A 21,880-nucleotide genomic window follows, 5' to 3' on the forward strand; every position below is an offset into this window, starting at 1 on the left:
GTGGTGGCGTTCACAGGGGATATGAGGGTGCGAGGTGGTTGCCTGGAGTGGGTGTGCCGGTGCAGGCCCACTTTCTCTCGCACAGGAGGTTGGCGGCGAGATTGGCCTGGTTGGACTGCTTGTTGCCCATCACGTGGCCCTCGTCGATGATGAGACGCAGCCAGTACACTTGCATGAGCGGGCTCAGAGGCCGATAAGCTGATGCACAGAGGGGGAGGGGGGAGGGAGGGGAGAGAAAGGTGAGCCTCAAAGAGAGGGAAAGCAGAAGAGGAGCAAAGTCGCGGGTCAGCGCACTTTGGCACGACTTGCAGGTGGCGCTCCTTACGCCGAAATCGCAGTAGCATCGCTCGGAGAACGAATTGTAGCCGTTGAGGGTGCATCTCTCCTTGCTGATCCTCGTGTGCGATGTGAGCACCACGTCGTATCTGTGTGGGAGGCGGCCCGTAAGAGTTCAAAGTGGTGAATGGCGGTGAGACGGGAGCAAAGTGGGTACTTGGAGAGCTCCTCGGGCGGAGGGAACTCTTGGTTGCTCTGAATGACCAGTATGCTGAGGTAGTTGTCCAGGGTGTACTTGTGAAACTCTTGGATCCACTGGTCTATCAGCGTGGCGGGAACCACGATCAATGTCGCCGCGGAAAGATACATCTGAATCGCCAGAGGGAGGCCCTTCCGAGGCGTGCCGTCGCCTGCGCATTGAACAGCGCATTGTTGAGTCCAGACGACCAATACCACACACACAACACACAACAACACCAGGGTAGGGGCATACCAGAGGTGCCACGGGCTTGGGCGTCACCTTCGGAAGAACTGGACGCGCGCCGCCGTTCCGATGAGCGAGGCGGTTTTTTGGTGTCCTGTCGCTTGCGGTGGTGATCGTAGAGTATGTAGGGGGAGGGCAGCGCTTGGATGAACTCCCGCAGCTCCACCGGCAAGTTCATCCGTTCGAGCTGTGCGCCGGTGGCGCACTTGACCAGCGAACCGGCGAGCGCCTTTAGCGACAGCACGGACCCGTTGTCCACCGCTTCGTCCGACCACTCGCACGGCAGAACATCGGCGGATGCCGCTGCGGCAGCTGTGAGCGTGCGCCATTGTGAGTGAGCGAACAACAATACCGCGTGGGTGCTCTTGTTCGGTCATCGTACCCTCGGCTCTCTTGGCTGGCAGAGCCGCCCTGTGTATCTTGTGGTGCCCTATCGGCGTGCACTGCGTGCCCTTCGTCAGCAGGATGATCCCGATGCAGATCAGCGTCTTGCCCGTCCCCTGCAGGTCGAGAAAACTACTTAGCCGTGTAAATATGCGGGAGGCGGACGCGGCTTGCTCAATGGCGGCGCTAACGGCACCATCTCCTCACACAGAATGCCTCCCTTCTTGCCGCAGCCCTTCTCTTGTTTGTACATCTGGGTCATGGACACCTGTGGAACACCGGATGAAGGAAGTTAACGGACAGGCCGTAACTGACCCTGCACATCCGGGGGGGGTGCAGGTTGTCGTGAAGGCAGCACCTTTTGGTAGGTGTACATGGCCACCCCCGAGCGCAGGCCGTCCGGGGCGGGAAGGGGCGACAGGGACGGGGCGGGTAGTGCCCGGTACAGCGACTCAAGAGTGAAGCCACGCACGCTGTCGGATGTTGCGGTGGGCTCCTCGCTTTGAGCATTTGCCCGTTGCTTTTTCAACACTGGCCCCCCTTTCGCTGCCGAAGAACGGCGAGGCTTCTTCTTGCCTCGACGTTGCATCTTTGCTTCTTTTCGCTTTTCAATTTTCTTTTCCTTTTGTTCTGCTAGAAATTTACGGAGATAATCAGTAGATTCAATAAAAATACCAATCAACGACCAAGGAGGATGAGCATCGTGTGTGCAGCCATTATCGGCAAAGCGGTGGGTTGGCAAGTGTGTGTGGCGTGCCATTTGCCGCGTCGTAGGAGCGTGCCGCTAACTCTCCCCCCCCCCGAATAGAACAATCCCCTGTTCCTGCAGAGCTTTGAGGAGACGCAGCCCGATGAGGACTTGCGATTTCACTACATTGTTCATACATCGCTTGACATGATCGAGGAGAAGAGTATGTTCGCCTTGTACCCACTTTTTTGTTATTTATTTATTTATTTATTTATTTATTTATTTAGAAAATAGATAAACAAATAAGAAAACTGTCGTGTCGCTGACTCGACCGCTCGTGTGGACAACCTCCCTCAGTCGATGCGAAAAGGGCAGCGAGTGCCGGCGCCAAGAAGCAGAAGTCGCAATTGGACATGTTCCTCGGGCTCCTGCACCCCCACCGAAGAGCACAACGTGTACGGCGTACACCGACACGCCGTGAGCGTGCACTCGCTGAACGCGCTTTCGTGTTGTTGCCCGTGCGTGCCTTCTGTCGTGTGTGTGATGCAGCTATGGCTATGTGACGAACACCAAGATCAAGTTTGTGGTGGTAGCCTCCGATGAGTGCCAGGAGGCTGTTGTTCGTGTGGTACACGTCCCTGCTCTCCTCTTGTGCGTGCCCGCCGGAAAAGCTCACCATCAGCACCAACGCTACATTGCAGTTCTTGCGGAGACTGCACACGCTCTACGCCAACCAAGTGAGCAACCCTTTCTACACGCCAGACGACCGCATCACCAGCCAAAAGTTTGCTGACGCAGTTGCCGCTCTCGCAGCATCAGTTCCGACCTCATCTTTTGCTGCTGACGTTCTTCACTCCACATACAGATCTTAAAATGTAAATCCCAACTCCTCACCAATAACGACCACCTTACATGCGAGTGAGGGGTACACGATGCGACAAGGATGAAAAGAGGTAACGGTAGAGATTGTGAGGAGAAGTTCCAGAAGGATCTGGGGATAATTATTTCTGTAACAAGAGCAAAGAGCGAAACCAGAAATAGCTTGCTTGGATTACCAGCCAAGCTTCGTCCTCCTCCAGTGCCTCCTCTTGGAGTTGTACCTGTAAAGTACGGGCAAGGGTTGGTTTAGAATGACGCATCAATGGTCGGCAGGGCCACGAATGTAACACAAACCTGATGGTGTTGTCGGTACGCAGGCGGATCCAGTAGGGGATGGGCCTGTTCTGCCTCTGCTTCTTGGCCAGCTTTTGCTTGATCTTGAAGGACTTGTGGCTCGGCTGTAAACAAAATGAGCGAGATTAATTTGCTGTGCGTACAGTAATGCAGATGATGCAAGGGCTCCCCCAGCGAATGGCACTAAAGGCCAAGCAACAGGGCGGCAGGGAGGGGTTGGATGGAGGAGGGGACGTGACATACCATGGCGAACTTGTTGATCAAAGTACACCTCAGGGATGACGATGAACGGTAGAGAGAAAGGAAGAAGGAAACAAAAGAGGTCGACAACAAGGCATTTTGTCTTTCGGCCCGATTTATAGTTCCGGGATTTTACCCAGCGCGAGGGCATTTGTCGACCACGCGCCAGACCTTGCGCACAACGGAAAGATCGCACACAACATGAAGAAGGCGCTCGGAAGATGGGGCCAGAAGGCCGGCGAGAGTGTGGGAATGGTGAAGCGAACGACTGAGGTGGATGAGGACTTCGCCAAGCAGGTGGCCGCATCGGAATGCAGGAAGGACGTGCAAGAGAAGCTCGTGAAGCATCTCACCCCCGACTCGATGAAGGGCAACCTCTTCTCCAAGAACGATCTTTCACAGGAGGAAAAGATGGGCGAGTTCCTGGTTAAGAGCGGCAACACGCTGGCCGGCACAAATGACGGCTCGGCCTACGCCTCCGCCCTTATTGCAATGGGCGAAATGCTCAAGGAAATCGGCGAGCAGCACAGGCAAACAGATGCGACTATCGATGAGCGGACCATCCAGCCCATGAAGCACTTCCTCGACACCAAGCACGTGCCCCCACCAGCCACGCTCCACTCCTTGGCTGCAACGCTGACAAAGGTGAAATTCCCTCTAACCGCGAGATATTTCTCTTTCCCTTTCTTGTGCTGTGGTGATCGGCACCGTGTAGGGTGAAGGACATCAACCAGTTCAAGAAGAGGAGCGAGAATTGCCGGCTCGACTACGAGCGGGAGAAGAGAGGTACATCACCGCCTCTCGCACGCTGCACGTTATCTCACCGATGCATCGTGCTGGTGGCGTGGTGACTCTGTTCTTCTTGACGGCTCACTCAACCGCGGTAATGCAGCGGCCGAGAAGAAGGGCGAATCGGAGGCACTGCATCAGGCGTCCAAGTGGTACGAAGAAAGCAAGGAGCAGTACTTCAACGCCATGGTGGCGCTGCAGGACGGCGAAGAAGAGCAGATCTCGCAGCTGCGGGCGTACGTCGACGCACAGGCCGAGTTCCACCAGAAGTGTGTCGAGGTTCTTCGCGAAGCCTCTGCCTCCCTCTCGAGGAAGGCCCAGGAGGCCTCCTCGCGCCCCAAACACGCCTACACTCCTTCCCATGGCGGCGACTCCTACTCAGCTCCTGCGCCGGCGGCCAGCGGGCCAGCCTATGGTGCACCGTCCGATTCCTACCAACCGGCGGCCCCTTACCAAGCCGCACCCGAAGTGAGACGCGCGGTTCCGCCTCCCCCTCCCGCCCGCGCGACCAACCAGCAGCGTTGCACCGCCCTCTACGACTTTGCCGGCGAAGGCAGCGGCGAGCTCACCTTCCATGCCGGAGACCAAATCAACATCACCAACATGGTCAACGCCGAATGGTACCAAGCCCCGTCTCTTCTCTACTGCGCACCCACCAACGTCGCGCCAGTACTGAACGTGGAGCTTCTTTTGACAGGGCCGAAGGCGAGCTGTGGGGTCAGACGGGCATTTTCCCTCTCAACTATGTACAAATGCTCTGAGCACCCCCGCCTCCCATTTTCCACAACAGACCGCACACCTCCACAATACTGAACCGGTGCCTCGCGATTGATAGCACAAACTCTTTTTTTCTTTGTTGCAAAGTCGGTGTGGGTTTTCATCACTGGTGTTTCGTTTCGTGGTTCCTCCTTCCTACGCGGCCGTCTTGTTGGCCTTGACGATCTCGGTGATCCCTGTTTTTGAAGAGGAAAGGCGTCAGTCTCCTACGCCTGTGGTGGCTATGCAGAGCCACCGGGCGAGAAAGGAAACGAGAACGAGCGTACGGTTGAAGACGGCATGGAAAGCCTTGGCACCGGCAGAGTCGGGGCATCGGTCAACGTAGGACTGTCCCTCATCGCATGCCCGCGCCAGCTGCGGGTCCAGCGGAATGCGGCCCAGGAACGGCACACCGAAATCGGTGGCCATCTTCTCCGCGCCGCCGGTGGTCGGCGCAAAGATCTGCGTCTCAGTCTGGAGTCGGACGCACCACACACACCGGACAAGATGATGCGAAGAGTGAGAAGTGATGGAGCAGGCCTCAGCGGCAGACGAGTCGAGAGGTAAGGGGGGAGGACAGTCGAGCATTGGGGGGGAGGGGGGCTACCTTGCACTTGGGGCAAACAAACCCGCTCATGTTCTCCACCACACCAATCACCGGCACGCCCACCTTCTTGCAAAAGTTGATCTCCTTCCTTACATCGGCCAGCGCCACTTCCTATTGTGATGCCGTCATCGCCATCAGCATCATCAGCCACGCGGCGCGCACACGAGCAAGCGATGAGGCTATGGGCAGTGAAGGACCATACCTGCGGGGTTGTGACAATTACGGCGCCGTCTACCTGCGCCGCCTTGAGGTACTGTGTGATGGAAAGGTGCTCATCGGACGTGCCCGGAGGAGTATCGATGATCAAGTAGTCCAGGTCGCCCCAGTCTACGTCCCTCAAGAACTGCTTGATCAGCCCTGCATCGTGCGGTTGCGCGTTGTTTCCGAGTCAGAAGCAAAAGCTCAGCTGGTGCAGAAGCGGCAGCACAGAAGGTGAAGGGCGTCGGCACTGTGGCATGGAGTAAACTCAAGAGGAGGCAGTACCGTTCTTCTTGGGTCCTCTCCAGATGATGGCGTCGTCCGGATTGCTGAGAAGAAACCCGACGGACATGACGGCAAAGTTGTCCTGGACGTAGACGGGTGACCAGCCGATATTGCTCGAGTGAATCTGTTCACCCTCGAGACCCACAATCTTGGGGATGGATGGGCCGCAGATGTCGATGTCGAGCAGGCCGACCTGCGTCTCACCCGATGCGGCAAATGCGAAGGAGAGCTGGGAGGAGAACGTGCTCTTGCCCACACCGCCCTTGCCCGAGAGCACCAGCACCTTGTGGCGCACTGCCTCGAGTCGTCGCGTGATGAGATCGAGGTCGGGGTCCGGCCCCTTGGGCGCCTCCTGGCATGCCTGCTGGCTGGGGCAACCCTTGCACGCGTCCTCCTTTCCTGCCTTTTCCGACTCCGGACCCGGGCAGTTGTGCGGCACCTCCCCGCTGTTGTTGCTCGTGTTGTCGCTCATCTATCTTTGCTCTCTGTCTTGATGTGCGTTCTCGCAGGGCAAAAAGGTCTGCACCAATTTCGGCGAGAAGGATGGGGAAATGAAGAAGAAAAGAGGAGGCCTTACACGTCAGTGCATCAACCCGACCGAGCAGCAACACGCTGCACTTCTTCTGATCATGGGACAAAGGGTGGAGGTTAACTTTCTGCGGCTTCTGGCCTCTTGCGAGCGCCTCATAGCTGATGACAAGACCAAGCGCAGCCCTGAGATCCGTAAAAAGCTTCAAAAGGTACCCCCCCCCCAACATGCAGGCCAACCGCGAGGCACGAACCACATTGTGATGGTCTCTCATGCTTCACACCGCTGCGCCAGTTTGCAGCGGTGCTAGCAAAGCAGCTGGAGACGCTGCAAGGCGGAATGGACGAGAACACACGGCAGCACCGCGATTTGCCTCGAGAGTTGGCAACCGACTATGCGAAGCGGGTGGCAGGAGTGAGCGACTACGCCAGCCACCATACGCGGGGTCCCCACCAAAACGAGCTGCGAGCACGCTTGTTCGAGCTGCACCCCAACTCTCCGCGCGCGGCTGCAGAGACTGTGCCACACGAGGAGCTTGCCGCCACTGGGGCAGACGACCCCATCCCCTCTACCCACACACTTGCGACTCTCGCCAGCGACCACCAGCCAGATGCTGAAGACGTGACGGATTCGGCCCAGGCGACCAGTCTGCGATATCGAGGCCACGCGAAGGGAACGGGCGCGCGCACGACAGGGGATGAGAAATCGATGCTCTTTGGCCGAGGACGAGCAGAGGCTATGACGCGGTCGGAATCAGATTTCATTGGCCAGCCAGATGAAGAGACAGTGCAGCAGGTGCTTACTGGTACACTTCTCTCCTCCACACAACCGCTAGTCCTCATGCTTTTGCTGACTTGTCTTCTCAGATGATATGCTCGACATTGTGAGTCAACTCAAAAACAACAGTCTTAGCCTCGGTTCCATCCTCAAAGATGACGCTGCCAAACTAGAGGATCTTGAAACGCAGACAGGTATGCCACCTCTATGGGAGCAACTGGCAGTTACACTTGCAAAAGCTGAATGCTCTTGCTCCACCAGATAACAACCTCCAAAAGATCAAAGGCGAGAATCAGGATCTGCAGCAACAGCTGAAGACGTCATCGTCCAACACGACCTGGTTCTGGATCATCATCATCTTCGTGGCGCTTACGTTCGTGTGGATGGTTGTCTTTATCAAGCTCTTCCCTAAGAACTGAGTGTTCTTCAAATAAAGTCAAACAAAAGACAAAAAGAAAACAAAGGAAAAGGAAGGGCGAGAAGGAAAAAGCCGTTGGACGACCGCAACGGTCACACCTGCCCACCGGTGGACGAGGAGATAGCTCTTGATCGTTACCACCAACTCGACTTCCCCATTTCACTACACTGGAGAGAGAGCGAGCTGGCGCAGCGAGAGAGGGAGAGAAAAATGGAAGGACCGAGCGAGGCCAGCATTAAAGAGAGGAATGAGAAAATCGAGAATCTATGGAAGCGATCGTTCGAGGGGCGAACGATGTTCAACGACCTCCCTCGATTCGCGCAAACCATCCAGGTGTTCGGAGGCACGGGCGATCAGCTGCTCCACGCACCCAAGGCCGGGGCGGGGGCGGTGAAGAACCTGAAAGATCTTTTCACCGTGCTCACGCATGAGCTCGAGGGGGCCGAGCTCGCGGAGCGGGTAGCGCGCACCTTCGATGAGGAATTCAAGGGACCCGAGGATGTGCAGAACAAGGCCCACTTCGTCAAGTATCTCACCGACATCTACGGAGGCGAGGAGAGCCGTGTAGTGCGGCTCCTTCAGGCCTGCAATCAGAGCGTACCCAGCCCGGCCATCATCGAGCTCCAGAAGGCCCTCATCACCAAATCGGCCAGGCTGGCATGACGAAGGACGTCAAGGACAGCTGGATCTTCCACATCCACCTCCCCCCGCCGCACGCCCCTGGGGCAGCGGAACCGCCCAAGGGGCGACCCGGCGCCGTGGTGCGAGTGGAGAAGAGGGAGCAACACATCATGAACATGTTTCAGTACCAGTGGCAGCTCCTCATCCACTTCGATGAGGCCGTTCAGACCGTGCGGTCCATCTCCCTGCGCGTCATCGATCTCATGTACCACCAGAACCTCCACGCCGCGCTCCCACTCAAGCAGGGCCTCGTCGCCATCCTCTCTCCCTACCTTGCCCCCAACGTCGCTCAGCTTGCCGAAACTCGCGAATGGTGTGTACCTCGCCTTGCGCCCTCCTTCCCCTTTCTTTCACTCGCGACCGTTTCCTTCTTTTCGCACTTCGCTCTCGTCTCGTTCACACGTTCGGTACTCACTCCTTCTTGTGTACGCATACCCCCTTGTCTACGTAGGGAGTTCTTCAAGATGGAGGGACCAACAGCTGCGGCGGCTGAGGAGAAGAGCCTGCTTGTGATCAACGACGCCGACAACGCCGACAGCGATTTTGAAAGCTCGCGAACGGATGCGAAGGCCAAGAACCCGCGGAGAGAGGGCTCTCCTCTGTCGAACAGGTCCGATTCACTCCACTCCACTCCACTCCTCTCCAGATCTTTCCTCACAGCTTATCAATACACGGAACAGCGGCAAAGAGCAACAGGAAGCGAGCAGGAGGAAGGCGATCGTGACGTACCCCAACGGGGACCACTACGAGGGGACGCTGAAGGGACAGCTGCGGGACGGTGAGGGAGTGTACACCACGCTACGGGGGGACGTCTACATGGGCGAGTATCATCTGGGCAAGAAGCATGGCAAGGGCACCTACACGATGAAGGACGGCACGCGGTATGAGGGCGATTTTAAAGATGGTATGCCTATGTTCTTCTTCTGCTCCTTTCCACTCATTCCTGACAGCGGCTGACAACGCCATTTCGTGGCCTCCCCCTTCTCCCTTCAGGCAAACCCAACGGCAAGGGCATGTATGTGTGGGCGAACGGAGATGTGTATACAGGGGAGTTTGAGAACGATGAATTTCACGGCCACGGCAGCTGGAGCAGCGCTTCGGGCGAACATTATGAAGGGGGTGCGTGCGAATACTACTCACATCCCCTTTTGCATGCCGCTCCTTGGCGTGAGCTGACGAGCCTTCATCGCGTGCAGAGTTTGTACATGGTAAGCGGCATGGCTGGGGTACTTTCAAGAGCTCATCCGGCCACCGATACGAAGGTAAGATCTTGGTCAGCCGCGGGCTGGGCTCTCCGAGGTGGTTCGAACTGTGTGCTGATATACATATAACCGTGCAACGCTGGCTGGCAACCAACAGGGCAATGGTTCAACGACTCGCGACAAGGGAAGGGCAAGTACTACTTCGCCACGGGCGAGATGTATGAGGGTCCCTTCATGCAGAATAATTTTGACGGGAGCGGGGTCTACACCTACGCCAACGGCGACCGCGTCGAGGGGATCTTCAAGGCCGGCCAGCTCACGGAGATCGTCACCCTCCATCAAGTCGGCGCTTCAGAGGACGCGGAGGCGGAGAACGAGAGTGAGGACTAGGGCCGCCCGACCCGTCAGCCCGAATCGAGTCGAACGACAGCGCCAAGCAGCCAGCGAGCCTGTGGGCAACCCCGAGGCGCGCCGATACGAGGGACACGGTGACCGGCGAAGGGAGACGACGCAGGAGGAAGAAGGTGATGGGGAGGAGCGAGGTGCCCGCCCTGCACCTTGCCACTCGCCCAGCGAGCTGCGCGCGAAGAGGAGAAAAGAAACACAAGTCTTGTGTTGAAGTGCCACCACACTTTTTGAATTTCTTTCTCTTTTTCTTTGGCTTGGCGATCGTGTCGGTGGGAGGAGCAAGAACTTCACACATCACACATCACGCGCAGAGAAAGCGGGACTGCGCTGCTGTGCGAGCTGTGATGGCAACGGCCCCTTCGCCGCCCTCTACGCCTGATGCGCGGCCGGGCTTGCCGCTGGAGGAGCGCTACGTTAAGCTCGTGGAGGCCTACAAGAAAATCAAACATCAAAATGGACTCCTCAAGCAGGCCGTGCTGCAGGTGCGCCCTAGATCTGTGGCCACACATGAGCGCTCATATTAATCTTTGAAATGCGCTTCATGTTTGAATTAATTACATTAATTATTTCCATTGAAGGGGCGGGAGGCACTGCAAGAGGAAACCAAACTGAGGGAAGCTACGCAGCTGGAAGCGAAGGAAGTGGAGAAAAAGCTGCGTTCTGCCGTAGAGGAGAACAACATGCTCAAATTCCACAACAATCGCATCACCAAGAAGGTGGAGGCTCTTCAGCGACGCTTCAAGGAGGTGCCACCTGCACGCCACTGCCTGGTTTTCGCATGCGCTCCAGCTCTCATCACCGGCGTGACCCTCCCCACACGCAGGAAGAGCAAACGGAGAGTCTGGGCTGGTTCAGTTCTGGCACCAAGGTGGAGCTGGCCAAGAAGAAGGAGGAGCTACAGGCCGCTAAGACCGACCTCGAAAGCAAGATACGCGAGAACGGTTGCTCCCCTCCCCATCCTCCCCAATCTCGCTCAGCCCCGCGCGTGTGCGAGGTGTGCACCCGCCGTTGTGTGCGCGACTTACTGATGTGCAATCACGTTATGGGTCACAACAGAAAAGCTGCACCGAGAAAACGATGAGCTGAAGAAGGAGCACAAGCAAACGGTGGAGCTCCTGACGCAGAAGATTCACGGCATCAAGAAGAACCTGCAGCAGCAACAGGACGCTCTGCGCGACAAGGAGAACGAAACCAGCTTCGCCATCAACAACCTCACCCAGGAGCGGGACCAGCTCTCCTCCAAGAGTAAAATCCTTGACGACACACTACAGCGGTACGCCGAGCGCTCGCCGTGCCCTTGTAGCGTTTGCGAGGCCGTGACTTACTCAACTTATTTCCACTCATCGGGGGCGCAGAACGCAAAACCTGATGAAGGAGCGCGAGATCGCGATGACACAGATCCAACAGAAGCTGCGGGACGACCTGACCAAGGCATCGTCCGTGCTCGCGCGGAAGGTGCTCTTCGACGACTCCAAGAACGAGGTCTACAACCAGTTCAACGTGGCCACGTTTGATCGCAAGAGGCAGCAGCAGCAGAAGGAATTCGTGGACGTGTGGCTCAAGCACTTCCGCCAATTCATCTCGCACTACGGTGACTATTTTTCTGCCTTCCATGAGCGTCTACTCATCCTCAACAAGAGCATGACCATCACGGACGCGCTTCGCAACATCAACCGCAAGGTACCTCCCGTCTGGTCGTTGCATCTCTCGTGAAGCCACACGCTGATGCGTGCATGTTCATTCAGATCATCCTGGTCCTGCCCTCGCACACCAAGTACTTGTCCGGCATTCACGCAGCCAGTCACCGCCATGGCAGCTTCCTACGAGCAAGCCAAACAGCCAGCCCAAGTCGACCCTCAGCAAGCGGTACTCGTGCTTACTCGTTGGGCGAGTACACGCCTCAGATTGAGTAGTCCTAAACAACATGTAACTGACCTGACGTACTGTCACACTTCTGTGTTACAGAAGGCAGCTGTGGCGGCGATCAATCGTTACATGCTGTTCAACAAGAAGCTTCTGACCTACCAGTTGCTTCGGTACGTGCTTTGTGTGTTCTCTCTCTCCCTCTCTTGTTCTCTCATCCAATGCTCGTCATGTCCACACACGCTAGCCTGGAAGAGGAATCCAAACAAGAGAACTGTGACGACGGGATGAGGGCGCGCAATGAGCTGCTGGGCGACACGTACACCACCATGCAGTCCCTCTTGGAGAAGCTCTACAGCTATGTGTGCCTGGCGTTCGGCGGTGAAGGTACGCTACGTAACCCAAGCAGTCTCGTCTCAGTGGCCGATACTTACGCCAACCGTTGGTGGCCATCCAGACGGGAAGGTGAGCAAGTGCAACGAGCTGTTTGTGGTCAAGCAAGTCCACGCATGCTTGGTTTCGATGAACACGGCCATGAAGAGTACGCACCTCCGCCTTACGGTCCTCCCCATGTTGGCTGCGCGCCTGATTGGCTTCGTGTGTGTGTGTGTGTGTGTTGTGTGTGTGTGTGTTGTGTGTGTGTGTGTGTGTGTTGTCCGACAGCTTACGTAGCGCAGTTGGGATCGAAGATCGACCACGAGCACAAGGACCCCTTCGTGCTTCCCGCCCTCAAGTCGGTCAACGAGCGAATAATGCAGTACCAGACCTCGGTCGCGACCTTCTTCGCCAAGATGTCCCAGTCCTTCGAGCTGTTCCTCAACCTCCTCCTGAGCCCCATTGCTATCCCCGTCCGCGGGGTGCAGGTATGACGTCTCTCCCCAAGCGTCCTGTTCGTCAGACGGCACTTTGTCGCCAACGCGTTCGCCGCAACACTCTCACCTCTCTCATGAACTCGATTGCAGCTGGCACAGCAGGTCGGTACATTCCGTCTGGAGAAGCGGGCGAGGGACTACCTCGCGCTCGTCAACAGCGAACCCGCTCCGGAATCAATCCCCTACCTCGAGGCCCTGAACAACAAGCGCACCGTGGCCGACCTCGACGGCGCCCGGCGACTCATGCAGGAAAAGATCCAAAAGCTTACCCGTACGCGGTCCCTATCGCACACGTTTGCCCATACACTTGTGAATTAACGCGCTTGGCGCCTGGTCGAATGGTTGGTGTGGCCAGAGGTCAACGAGCACCTCCTTCGCGAGAAGAATCGACTCCAGGCGGAACTCACCTCGTCGAAGGACACCCTCGCATCGAAGCAATCGCGTCTCGACACCCTCCTCTCAGAGCTGGTCAAGGTGCGACAGAAGCACGACGCCCTGGTACGTCACAAATTCTTCCACTCCCTCCGTCTGCAGCCGCGCTTTTGGCTCACCAGTTCCTGTCCGCCCCTCACCAAGCAGCACGCACAGTACCAGAAGCTGATCAAGAACGGCCAGGCCGTCGGAGGCTCGTCCCTCTTCTCACCCCTGTCGTCACCCTCGCTTTCAGCGGACCAGGGTGTGTCGGTGGTGCCAATCACCACCGGCGCGCCAACGTCGCCGGAGCTGCTGCCCGCCCCCGACAAGGAGTACGGGCTCACCGACAATCCGGCCGTTTCGTTCGACGATGAGGAGCAGCTCGCCACCGACACCTCCGACTATGAGCGCTCGGTCACCGGCACCCCGCTTCTGGGCTCCCCGCTCATCTCGTTCGAGGAGGGGGCCAACGATGCGGAGGAGGCCGCGGTGGAGGGCTCCTCGCCGGCCACCACCTCATCGTCCCTCTCGCTCCTCGACCTGGATTTCGGACCTCCGTCCACCGACGGTCTCTCTCTTATGGTACGATGCCAGCCACGGCGTTTTGTTTACCACCGCTTCCCGTGTACTGATGTTGCGTCGACGGTGGGTGCGCGCGCCCAGTCCTCCTCCAACCTGCTCGACCTTCCTGCTGGAACGCAGGCTTCGGACAAGGAGCGATCATTCACCGCCAGTGAGGTGGTCGGGGCCAGTAAGTCCTATTCTCTAATCGTCATGGACGAAACGGGCTCCCAATCCGATGTACGCACCACCAGCCCAACATCAGCTGTTGCTTAGGCGCTCTCACTCACGATACTTCCGCTGCACCGCTGGCAGTCTCTGAACCTATCAGAAGAGGACCGAGAACGAGAGCAAGCGCTCAAGAAGTTCTACGAGACCCGCGTGGATCAGCTGATGTCGCAGGTACGTATCTGCATGCCCGTTTTGGATGGGGCTCCCCCTCCCTTGGAGGGCCGATTACTAATGCCCACGCCACAACAATAGATTAAAGAAGCCGATAGGAAGGCCGTAGAGCTTCACGAGGAGTACACCAAGGCGGTGGACAGTCTGGCCAGTCTCGTCACGCAGCGAGATGAGCTGCAGGTACGCGCCCGACACCCCGGACACTCGACGCTCACAGTTCTCTTTCTGACGCCGATCCTCTCGCGACCAACAGAACAAGTTGTCTGTGGCCGAAAAGGCGCTGGCTGCCTCCAAGGACGAGTTGGAGTCCACAAGAAGCAACTACGAACAACAGATGAAGCTTCTCTCAGAGCACCTCGTCACGCTCAACGAAAAGATCATGGCCCAGGTCTCCCCTCGCTCGAACCTCGTGCTTTGTCAGCGCACCTCTCACTCTTTGGGCGGTGCGCGCGCGTTTGTTTGACAGGAGGAGCAGATCGGCAGCATTCGAAGCGCGCAAGCGTCTGGCTATCCACTAGCCAGCAGAGGCAACAGGCGGGGCTTCTAGACCGCCACCGCCACATTTCACACCCCTCCCTTCTTTTTCCCTCCTGTTGTTGTACATGATGAGGCCTCTCGGCCAACCAACACCACCAAACTAAAAACAAAAAACCCTATTGGCGTGTTCACAGGTTTCGTTCCAAACTTATGGGCGAATAGGAAATGATTAATTAATTACACAATTTTTACGAAGCGCGCGAGGACCTCCAGCTGACAATCTTCACCCACGAATCAGCACAGGCGTGCTGTCGCCGTAGATGTTGTTGCCTTGGGCGTCGAACTTGACGGCACCAGAGAAGAGGACAGTGTCCGTGGCGGCGATCGCTTCCACCAGCTTCTTGCCCGAACTGCGGCCCGATCGCACGGCAGCCTGTTCGATGATGATGCCCGCGGCTGTCGCTTGGGCGTTCACCGTCGTAGCGTTGCGGGAGTACCGCTGGGCAAAGTCGGCCGAGTACCGGGTGAGGCTGCACCACCTGTCGTGGCCCAGCACGTCACTGTCGGCCCTCGGCCTGAGAAGCTCGCTGCGCACGTCGCTCCTCTTTCGGTTGTCGCCTTCCACCTGGAACAGCGACAGCAGGGGCACGTCCTCCTGGTCCAGGGTGCGCAACAGGCGCCTGTCCGGTGTGAACCCGGCTGACGCCACGACCAGGGCGTCGGCACCGTGCTCGTCCACCAGCTCCCGCAGGAGTCGGCTGGTGCTGGTGCTGTCGCTCAGGTCATCGAGGAACACGAGGCGCACAAAGGCGGCCTTGTTGTTGGCCAGGGCGATTCCGCCGGCGTCGTTGATCCGCTCCTTCCAGATGGCGAGGCCCGACTGGAACTCGTAGGCGTTGGCGTTGCCCGCCCCGGTGAGCGAGATCACCACGCCGACGGTGAATTCGGTGGTCTTGTACGAGTTGGTCTTGGGGGCGAAGGTGACTCCATTGGGTCCCGTGGCGGAGCCGGTGGGAATGACCTCGGTGGTGAACTTCTTCAGGTCTATCTTGGTTAGGCTGGCTCCGCGGCCGCCGGTGGCGTACGCGTAGCGGGAGTCGTCGGAGATGGCGATGGCGACCGGGTCGATATCGGACGACAGGCGCGCCACGACCTTGGTGGTCCAGTAGTCGATGATGAGCACCTGACTGTTCCACACGGCGGGGGCGACGATGTACTTGCCGTCGGGCGAGACGGCCGAATAAAGGAACTGGCGGGTGCCGTAGCCTGCGTAGTGGCGCACCACGGGCGGCGGGTAGGCGGCGGTGGTGTTGATGGCCCACAGCTCGCCGATGCCGCTGACGATGAGCACGCCCGGCTCGACCGTGGACCAGGTGAGGCCGCGCACGCCCACGATCGTGGTGCCCAGGAGGAACGGCGTCTTGACCTCGCCCGTGACGGCGTCCATGGCCGCGATGCCCTGCGGGCCGAGCTGCAGCCACACGGTCTGGCCGTCGTTCGAAAAGACGAAGTTGTGGCACTTGTTGGTGTTGTTGCCGAGCGTCCACACCTGGGCCGGCTCCTCGGAGCCGTCGGTGAGGTCGTAGACCAGAATGGAGGGCTTTGCGGTGCCGTCGGACGAGGTCCACTCGGTGTTGACGTAGAGCTTGGTCTCGTCGTGGTTGAACTTCACCCCGTGGGGGGCGCGCTGGGCCGAGTGGGCCGGGGCGCCCTTGGGGAAGGTGTAGAACAGCTTGTCCTCGAGACGCAGCGGGATGTTGATCCGCGACAGATAGAGGCCCGCGTCGCCGTAGGGCGAGTCGAAGTCGTGCAGGCCGAAGTTGGACACGATGGCAGTGGTGCCGTCCTTGGAGACGATGACCTCGTGCGGCAGGAGGCCGACCTTGGCCTTGCCCAGCAGTTCGCCATCGGTCGAGTAGAATCCCAAGGCGCCTTCAGTCTCCTCGGCGGTGAGAACGATCTTGGCCTTATTCGCACTGGTGCCAGCGGCAAACATGAACAGGGCCAGCGCAAGAGCGAGGCTCCACGCCTTGGGTTGGTACATGGCTTGTGGAGTGCAGGATGGAGGTTGTGTATGTTACAGGTGTTATGCGTGCAGCAGCTGATAGTATGATGAAAAAAGACCGAGCGAGGGACCCTCGGTTTTATGGACCTGGCTGTGTGCCCATTGGTGAGACCACAAGGTGGAAGCAACACAAAAAGAAGAAGCTATTCTTGTCACTGCAACAGGTTGCAAGCTTACCATCGATCCACAACATTTATAGCAACTGCACGCCATCGGAGGTAGCTCGCTGCAGTGGAATCTCGCACATGAACTTGTCCGTGGGGCATGGCCCTTGGTGGTGCGCTCCGTGGAGAGCGAGCCCAACGGCGAAGCAGCGCTACATGGATATTCACTTTCGATTGGCCGGATGAGGTCTCCCGGCTGCTTTTGTGTGGCCCGGCGCTGGATGTCCCGGCCGCCGCCATTGGCGCGAAACTAGATGATCATCTTTCCGGACCAATCGCAGCAGATCTCATGTTGGAACAAGTTACCCTACAACTGCGTCTATTATTGTTGGCCACTATCGCCAAGAACATCTCCCAACTTCTCGGTAGTGGTCGCACAAACGCGTACCATTGCCACCACCACCAAGACATGATACACAAGCTTCGGGCAGGCCTCTGCCTCACCTTTGTGCTCGCCCTACTTTGCTCCGGTTTCCTACACGAGGCGCAGTGCCTTTCGTTCACCGCCTCCGGCGAGGCCTTCTCCCAGAACCTCTACAACACATTGGCCGAAGCCTACTTGTACGTTCTTTGGTTCATTATTGGGGGGGGGCACTTGGCGTCTTGTAGCAGGGTGCTGATGGTGTTGATAACGGTCCAGGTATGTGAAAGATGATCTTACCATCAGCTACCTCGCAACACCATCCATCACGGCGGCCATGACATCTCTGTCGCGCGGCTACAGCACCTTCGTGTCGACTCCTGCCACCTCGCAGGGCAGCTCCGACGGCCTCTACCGCCTGCCCCTCATGGCCGCGGCCATGGGCCTGGGCTACAACTCTTCCCTCTTCTCTAACCACTCTGCGACCAACACCCTCATCCTCGACTCCGCCACTATGGCCGCCATATGGACCGGCGACCTGGTCGACTGGAACGACAGCCGCATCGCAGCCCTCAACCCCTGGCTCGGCCTGCCCGCCGGGCAGCAGCTGACCCTGGTCTACTGCGACGACCTGCTGGGTGAAGGCAACGTGCTGGCCCGCTACCTCTCCAACATCAGCTCCACCCTCGCCGCCCAGCTCAGCGCGCCGGGCAATTTCTCCAACCTGGCGGCGGTGATCTCCGGGCGGGCCGTGGCGGCCTGCACCCCGGCCGATAAGGCGACGGCGCTGGCCCGGCCCGACATGGCCGCGTCGCTGGTGCCCATGATGCTGCCGGACCTGACAGCTGCGGCGCTGGGCTCGGCCCGCATGCGCAACGCGGCCGGGGTTGCGGTCGCACCATCCACGGCGTCGGTCACCCAGGCCCTCACGCTGTCGGAGGCCTCGCTCGACCTCATCAACCTGGGCGACACCGCGTGGCCACTGTCGACCATGGTGTTCGCCGTGGTGCAGACTCAGCTGAGCTCGAGCGACTGTTCGCTGGTCAAGGAGCTCATGAGCTTCGTCAGCTGGATGCAGATCAACGACCAGGCGGCCAACGCCATCACCGCGTCGGGTCACACCCCGCTCGACCGCATCCACCGGCAGAACATGCTCGACACCCTCACCAACGTGACCTGCAACGGCAAAAAGTCCCTCACGACGGCCTTCCTCTCCGGCATGGGTCCGCTCATCCCCAACTACGAGTCGTGGGCCACCGACTACGAGACGAGCAGCTTCAAGCTCAAGTACTACACGTCGTCGTCGCTCGACGCGATCGAAGCGATGATCGAGGGGTCGGTCGACTTCGGCTCGTCGGGGAGCGTGCTGCCCGCCGAGCAGCAGGCCCAGATGCCCGACATGAAGCTCATCCCGGTCGTGGCCTACGGCTACGTTTTCACCTACAACATCCCCTCACTACGCGAGACCGAGGCCCTCGTCATCGACTTCCAGACCGCGTCGGACATATACCTCAACAAGGTGCCACCACCTCCTTCACACTCCTTGCCATCAACAACCAACAAAAAAATGATTGGTTGTGAATGACAGATCAAGACCTGGGACCACCGCAACATCACGGCGCTCAACCCGGGCCTGACGCTGCCGTCGGCGCCGATCGTGGTGGTCTACAACTCGGCGCCGCAGGTGATGACTGGTATCGTCACCAACGCCATCGGGCAGGCCGTGCCCGAGTTCGCCGAGGAGGTCGGCACGGCGAATCTGGTCACGTTTCCCGTCGTGGAACAGGACCCCAACCGCACGCTGGGCCTGCCGAGCCTCAGCGACTACCCGGTCGTCATGCGGGACAACGACTACACGTTCACGACGTGGGTCAGCTTCCTGGCGCTCACGACGGCCAACGTGCGCGTGGCCAAGACCATCAACAAGGCCGGTAACACCATCGAGGTGAGCACCACCACGCTGCGCGCCGCGATCGAATACCTCGAGCATCCGCTGGATATGTACACGCTCCACGCGCCCGGAGAGCTCAGCTGGCCCATGATCAACTACAACGCGTTCATGGTGCGCACGACGGCCATGACCGACTGCAACAAGGCCGCGGCCCTGGTGGACTGGATCTACTGGACCCAGACCGCCGAGAGCGCCTCCGACATCGCTGACTCCAACCGCATCATCGTGGCCAGCGGGTCGCCGGTGCTGATGAGCTACATGCTCGACACAGTGTCCAGCGTCGAGTGCCAGGGCGCCTTCGTGAGCAAGCTGGCCGGCTGCGTGACGGGCGGTGCCGTGTGCTCGGACATGGGAGTGTGCAACGACAACGCGTGCACCTGCAAGGCCGGGAGGGAGGGGACCTACTGCGAGTCGGTGGTATCCGACTCGTCGGTGCTTGTCCCTGTACTAGCCTCGGTGCTGCCGGCCGCCGCGGGCCTGCTGCTACTGATCTTGATCGTGGGCGCCATCGTGTTCGTGTTCGCTCGCCGCCGCGGGGAGGCCGATGACTGGGAGATCGACTACGAGGAGCTGCAGCTGGGCGACCTGCTGGGTGAGGGCGGGTACGGTCCAACCTACCCCTAGCCGCAACGTTAAGGTGGCGATGTGCCACGAACCGCCACTTTAATCAACGCCTCGGTGAGCAGGTACGGTCAGGTGTACAAGGGCACGTGGAAGGGCACGGACGTGGCTGTCAAGATGATGACCGCGGCCGAATCGGTGGCCAAGAACGCGCGGGAGAGCTTCGTCGTGGAGGCTCGCACGATGGCTCACCTGCGGCACCCCAACGTCGTGCTCTTCATGGGCGCCAGCACGAAGCCGCCCAACATGTGCATCGTGATGGAGTTCATGGCCCTCGGCTCCCTCTTCGACGTACGCATCATCTCATTCCCCACCTCCCTTCGTTCTTCTTGATGGCCAACTCACTAGAACCGTCGGACATGTTGCAGCTGCTCCACAACGACCTCATTCCAGACATTCCCATGGCCCTGAAAGTCAAGATCGCCTACCAGGCCGCCAAGGGCATGCACTTCCTCCACTCCTCCGGTACGGCGCCCGTCACAGAGCAACTTTCTTATGCTACCAGTCACTTTAGCTCCGAACTTATCAAAGTTGATCTTAACTCGGTGTAATTCAGGCATTGTGCACCGCGACCTCAAGTCGCTCAATCTGCTGCTCGACAACAAGTGGAACGTCAAGGTGTCGGACTTCGGTCTCACCCGCTTCAAGAACACGATCGACCAGCGCCAGGGGCGCGATGTCGAGGGCAGCGTGCCGTGGATGGCCCCCGAGCTGCTGGCCGAGCTCAACGATGTCGACTACTCCGTCGCCGACGTCTACAGCTACGGCGTCATCCTGTGGGAGGTCCTCACCCGCCTCCAGCCCTACCACGGCATGCTGCCAGCCCAGATTGCCGTCGGCGTCATCCGCAACGACATTCGGCCGAGCCTGCGGGCCGACGTCATCCAGAACCCGGCCACGGCCCCTTTCGTGGCGCTGATGACCAAGTGCTGGCACCGGGACACCACCATGCGGCCCACCTTCGTCGAGATCATGAAGCAGCTGCAGGCCATGATCGAGGACGTCAGCGGGTCCCTGCTCACGTCGACCAGCGGCGGCAGCAGCAGCAGCGCCAGCACCCACAGCGCGGGCAGCAACAGCCGCAGGAACATGACCGGGTCGTCGTACGACTCAGACGCCACAGACAGCAGCAACAAGGGAGGCACCGACTCAGAGGCCCGCGCCAGCAGCAACGACTCGCACTCGTCGCCTCGCCTCAAGTACGGCGTGACCGTGCCCCGGCGCGACGTCACCTTCGTCGTGTGCGACCTGGCCCGCTGCAACGAGTCGTGGCAGACCAACCCCGCCGGCGCAGCCAAGGCCATCACCCGCTTCGGCCAGCTCGTGCGCGACCTGTCCGCGCCTGCCGAGCAGACGGAGCGCGTCAACGCCGCCGCCGGCGGGTACATCTTCTCGAGGCCGGGGCTGCACAGCGGCGGGACCTACATGCTGGCCTTCCCTGAAGCGGCCAGGGCTGCGGCGTTCGCGCTCCACCTGCAGAGGGAGGTGGCCGATCGGGACTGGCCCAGGGGCGTTCAGATCTATGCGCGCGTCGCGCTCCACTTTGCGGCCGGCGTGAGCGGGGCGCCTCGGGACGACGTGACCAGGACTGGCTACGAGCCCGAGAACTACGACGAGGCCTGCAAGCTCAACCTCCGCTGCCGACCGGGCGCTGTGGTCTGCTCCTCGGCCTTCTCCACCCGGCTGGGCTCGCACCCCTCTGCCGCCGACTTCAAGCTGGTGCCCAGGGCCGAAGACGCCTATCAACTCGTCAGCCACGACGACGCCGTCGACCAGGTGGAGCGAAAGAAAGGTGCTGGTGATGGCGATGGCGATGGCGACGGCGATGATGATGAAGAAGACGAGAAGTGGGCGGAGGAGCAGTGGGATCAAGGCATGGGCCTGTGCTCGTCGAACTGCTGCGCGTGGATCATCAACACGAGCAAGATCTCGATGGGCGCCAAGATCGGCGAGGGCAACTTCGGCAGGGTGGTGGCCGGCGCCTACTTTGGCACCAAGGTGGCGGTCAAGCAGCTCTACAAGACCAAGCTCGACGACCTGGCCCTCACCAAGATGCGCAAGGAGGCCGCCATTCTCAGCGGCCTGGACCACCCCAACATCGTCAAGCTGATCGGCCTGTGCGTGTCGTCCAACGGCGACGGCGGGCCGATGCTGGTGATGGAGCTCGTACCGCGGGGCAACCTGCGCGCCCTGCTGGCCGACGGCTCGGTCCGGCTCGGGTGGAAGCAGAAGCT

The 21,880-nt window shown here is 59.3% G+C and overlaps 9 protein-coding genes across 9 annotated transcripts in view; 6 read left to right on the plus strand and 3 right to left on the minus strand.

The window, feature by feature from the left end:
* Positions 1-10: 10 nt before the first annotated feature.
* Positions 11-1,520, minus strand: ACA1_279400 (helicaselike transcription factor HLTF/DNA helicase RAD5, DEAD-box superfamily; the record flags this gene model as incomplete). Its single annotated transcript, XM_004344651.1, has 7 exons — positions 11-198; positions 295-425; positions 494-686; positions 770-1,072; positions 1,143-1,260; positions 1,341-1,412; positions 1,503-1,520. 7 exons carry the CDS (start codon positions 1,518-1,520, stop codon positions 11-13), a joined length of 1,023 nt encoding a protein of 340 aa, XP_004344701.1.
* Positions 1,521-1,838: 318 nt separating this feature from the next.
* On the plus strand, positions 1,839-2,395 carry ACA1_279410 (uncharacterized protein; the record flags this gene model as incomplete). Its single annotated transcript, XM_004344652.1, has 4 exons — positions 1,839-1,847; positions 1,953-2,059; positions 2,203-2,285; positions 2,382-2,395. 4 exons carry the CDS (start codon positions 1,839-1,841, stop codon positions 2,393-2,395), a joined length of 213 nt encoding a protein of 70 aa, XP_004344702.1.
* A 1,051-nt stretch (positions 2,396-3,446) lies between these two features.
* On the plus strand, positions 3,447-4,795 carry ACA1_279420 (BAR domain containing protein; the record flags this gene model as incomplete). The annotated part of the gene is made up of 5 exons (XM_004344653.1): positions 3,447-3,842; positions 3,968-4,031; positions 4,138-4,449; positions 4,588-4,654; positions 4,732-4,795. 5 exons carry the CDS (start codon positions 3,447-3,449, stop codon positions 4,793-4,795), a joined length of 903 nt encoding a protein of 300 aa, XP_004344703.1.
* Positions 4,796-4,946: 151 nt separating this feature from the next.
* ACA1_279430 (cytosolic fes cluster assembling factor nbp35, putative) lies at positions 4,947-6,352 on the minus strand (the record flags this gene model as incomplete). The annotated part of the gene is made up of 5 exons (XM_004344654.1): positions 4,947-4,987; positions 5,078-5,264; positions 5,398-5,508; positions 5,600-5,754; positions 5,881-6,352. The coding sequence occupies 5 exons, from the start codon at positions 6,350-6,352 to the stop codon at positions 4,947-4,949; spliced, it is 966 nt and encodes a 321-aa protein (XP_004344704.1).
* A 157-nt stretch (positions 6,353-6,509) lies between these two features.
* ACA1_279440 (Hypothetical protein) lies at positions 6,510-7,605 on the plus strand (the record flags this gene model as incomplete). Its single annotated transcript, XM_004344655.1, has 4 exons — positions 6,510-6,620; positions 6,704-7,214; positions 7,276-7,380; positions 7,448-7,605. 4 exons carry the CDS (start codon positions 6,510-6,512, stop codon positions 7,603-7,605), a joined length of 885 nt encoding a protein of 294 aa, XP_004344705.1.
* Positions 7,606-7,814: 209 nt separating this feature from the next.
* Positions 7,815-9,877, plus strand: ACA1_279450 (MORN repeat-containing protein; the record flags this gene model as incomplete). Its single annotated transcript, XM_004344656.1, has 6 exons — positions 7,815-8,201; positions 8,258-8,598; positions 8,737-8,895; positions 8,966-9,189; positions 9,279-9,404; positions 9,645-9,877. 6 exons carry the CDS (start codon positions 7,815-7,817, stop codon positions 9,875-9,877), a joined length of 1,470 nt encoding a protein of 489 aa, XP_004344706.1.
* A 362-nt stretch (positions 9,878-10,239) lies between these two features.
* Positions 10,240-14,554, plus strand: ACA1_279460 (uncharacterized protein; the record flags this gene model as incomplete). Its single annotated transcript, XM_004344657.1, has 18 exons — positions 10,240-10,377; positions 10,474-10,641; positions 10,719-10,836; positions 10,952-11,168; positions 11,251-11,575; positions 11,693-11,761; positions 11,864-11,931; positions 12,006-12,145; positions 12,216-12,299; positions 12,422-12,621; positions 12,733-12,901; positions 12,986-13,128; positions 13,306-13,626; positions 13,747-13,845; positions 13,921-14,007; positions 14,089-14,187; positions 14,261-14,395; positions 14,474-14,554. 18 exons carry the CDS (start codon positions 10,240-10,242, stop codon positions 14,552-14,554), a joined length of 2,661 nt encoding a protein of 886 aa, XP_004344707.1.
* Positions 14,555-14,767: 213 nt separating this feature from the next.
* ACA1_279470 (uncharacterized protein) lies at positions 14,768-16,528 on the minus strand (the record flags this gene model as incomplete). The annotated part of the gene is made up of 1 exon (XM_004344658.1): positions 14,768-16,528. The coding sequence occupies one exon, from the start codon at positions 16,526-16,528 to the stop codon at positions 14,768-14,770; it is 1,761 nt and encodes a 586-aa protein (XP_004344708.1).
* A 594-nt stretch (positions 16,529-17,122) lies between these two features.
* Positions 17,123-21,880, plus strand: part of ACA1_279480 (protein kinase domain containing protein) — a gene marked incomplete at both ends in the record, with an annotated part of 5,152 nt that continues 394 nt past the window's right edge. Inside the window, 6 exons of the mRNA XM_004344659.1 lie at positions 17,123-17,274; positions 17,354-18,593; positions 18,663-19,627; positions 19,712-19,937; positions 20,015-20,111; positions 20,203-21,854. Coding sequence (XP_004344709.1) covers positions 17,123-17,274; positions 17,354-18,593; positions 18,663-19,627; positions 19,712-19,937; positions 20,015-20,111; positions 20,203-21,854 — 4,332 coding nt within the window. The remainder of the gene's footprint in view (positions 17,275-17,353; positions 18,594-18,662; positions 19,628-19,711; positions 19,938-20,014; positions 20,112-20,202; positions 21,855-21,880) is intronic.

The sequence above is a fragment of the Acanthamoeba castellanii genome, assembly GCF_000313135.1.
Source record: "Acanthamoeba castellanii str. Neff unplaced genomic scaffold scf7180000084776, whole genome shotgun sequence".
NCBI classification, from domain to species: Eukaryota; Discosea; order Longamoebia; family Acanthamoebidae; genus Acanthamoeba; species Acanthamoeba castellanii.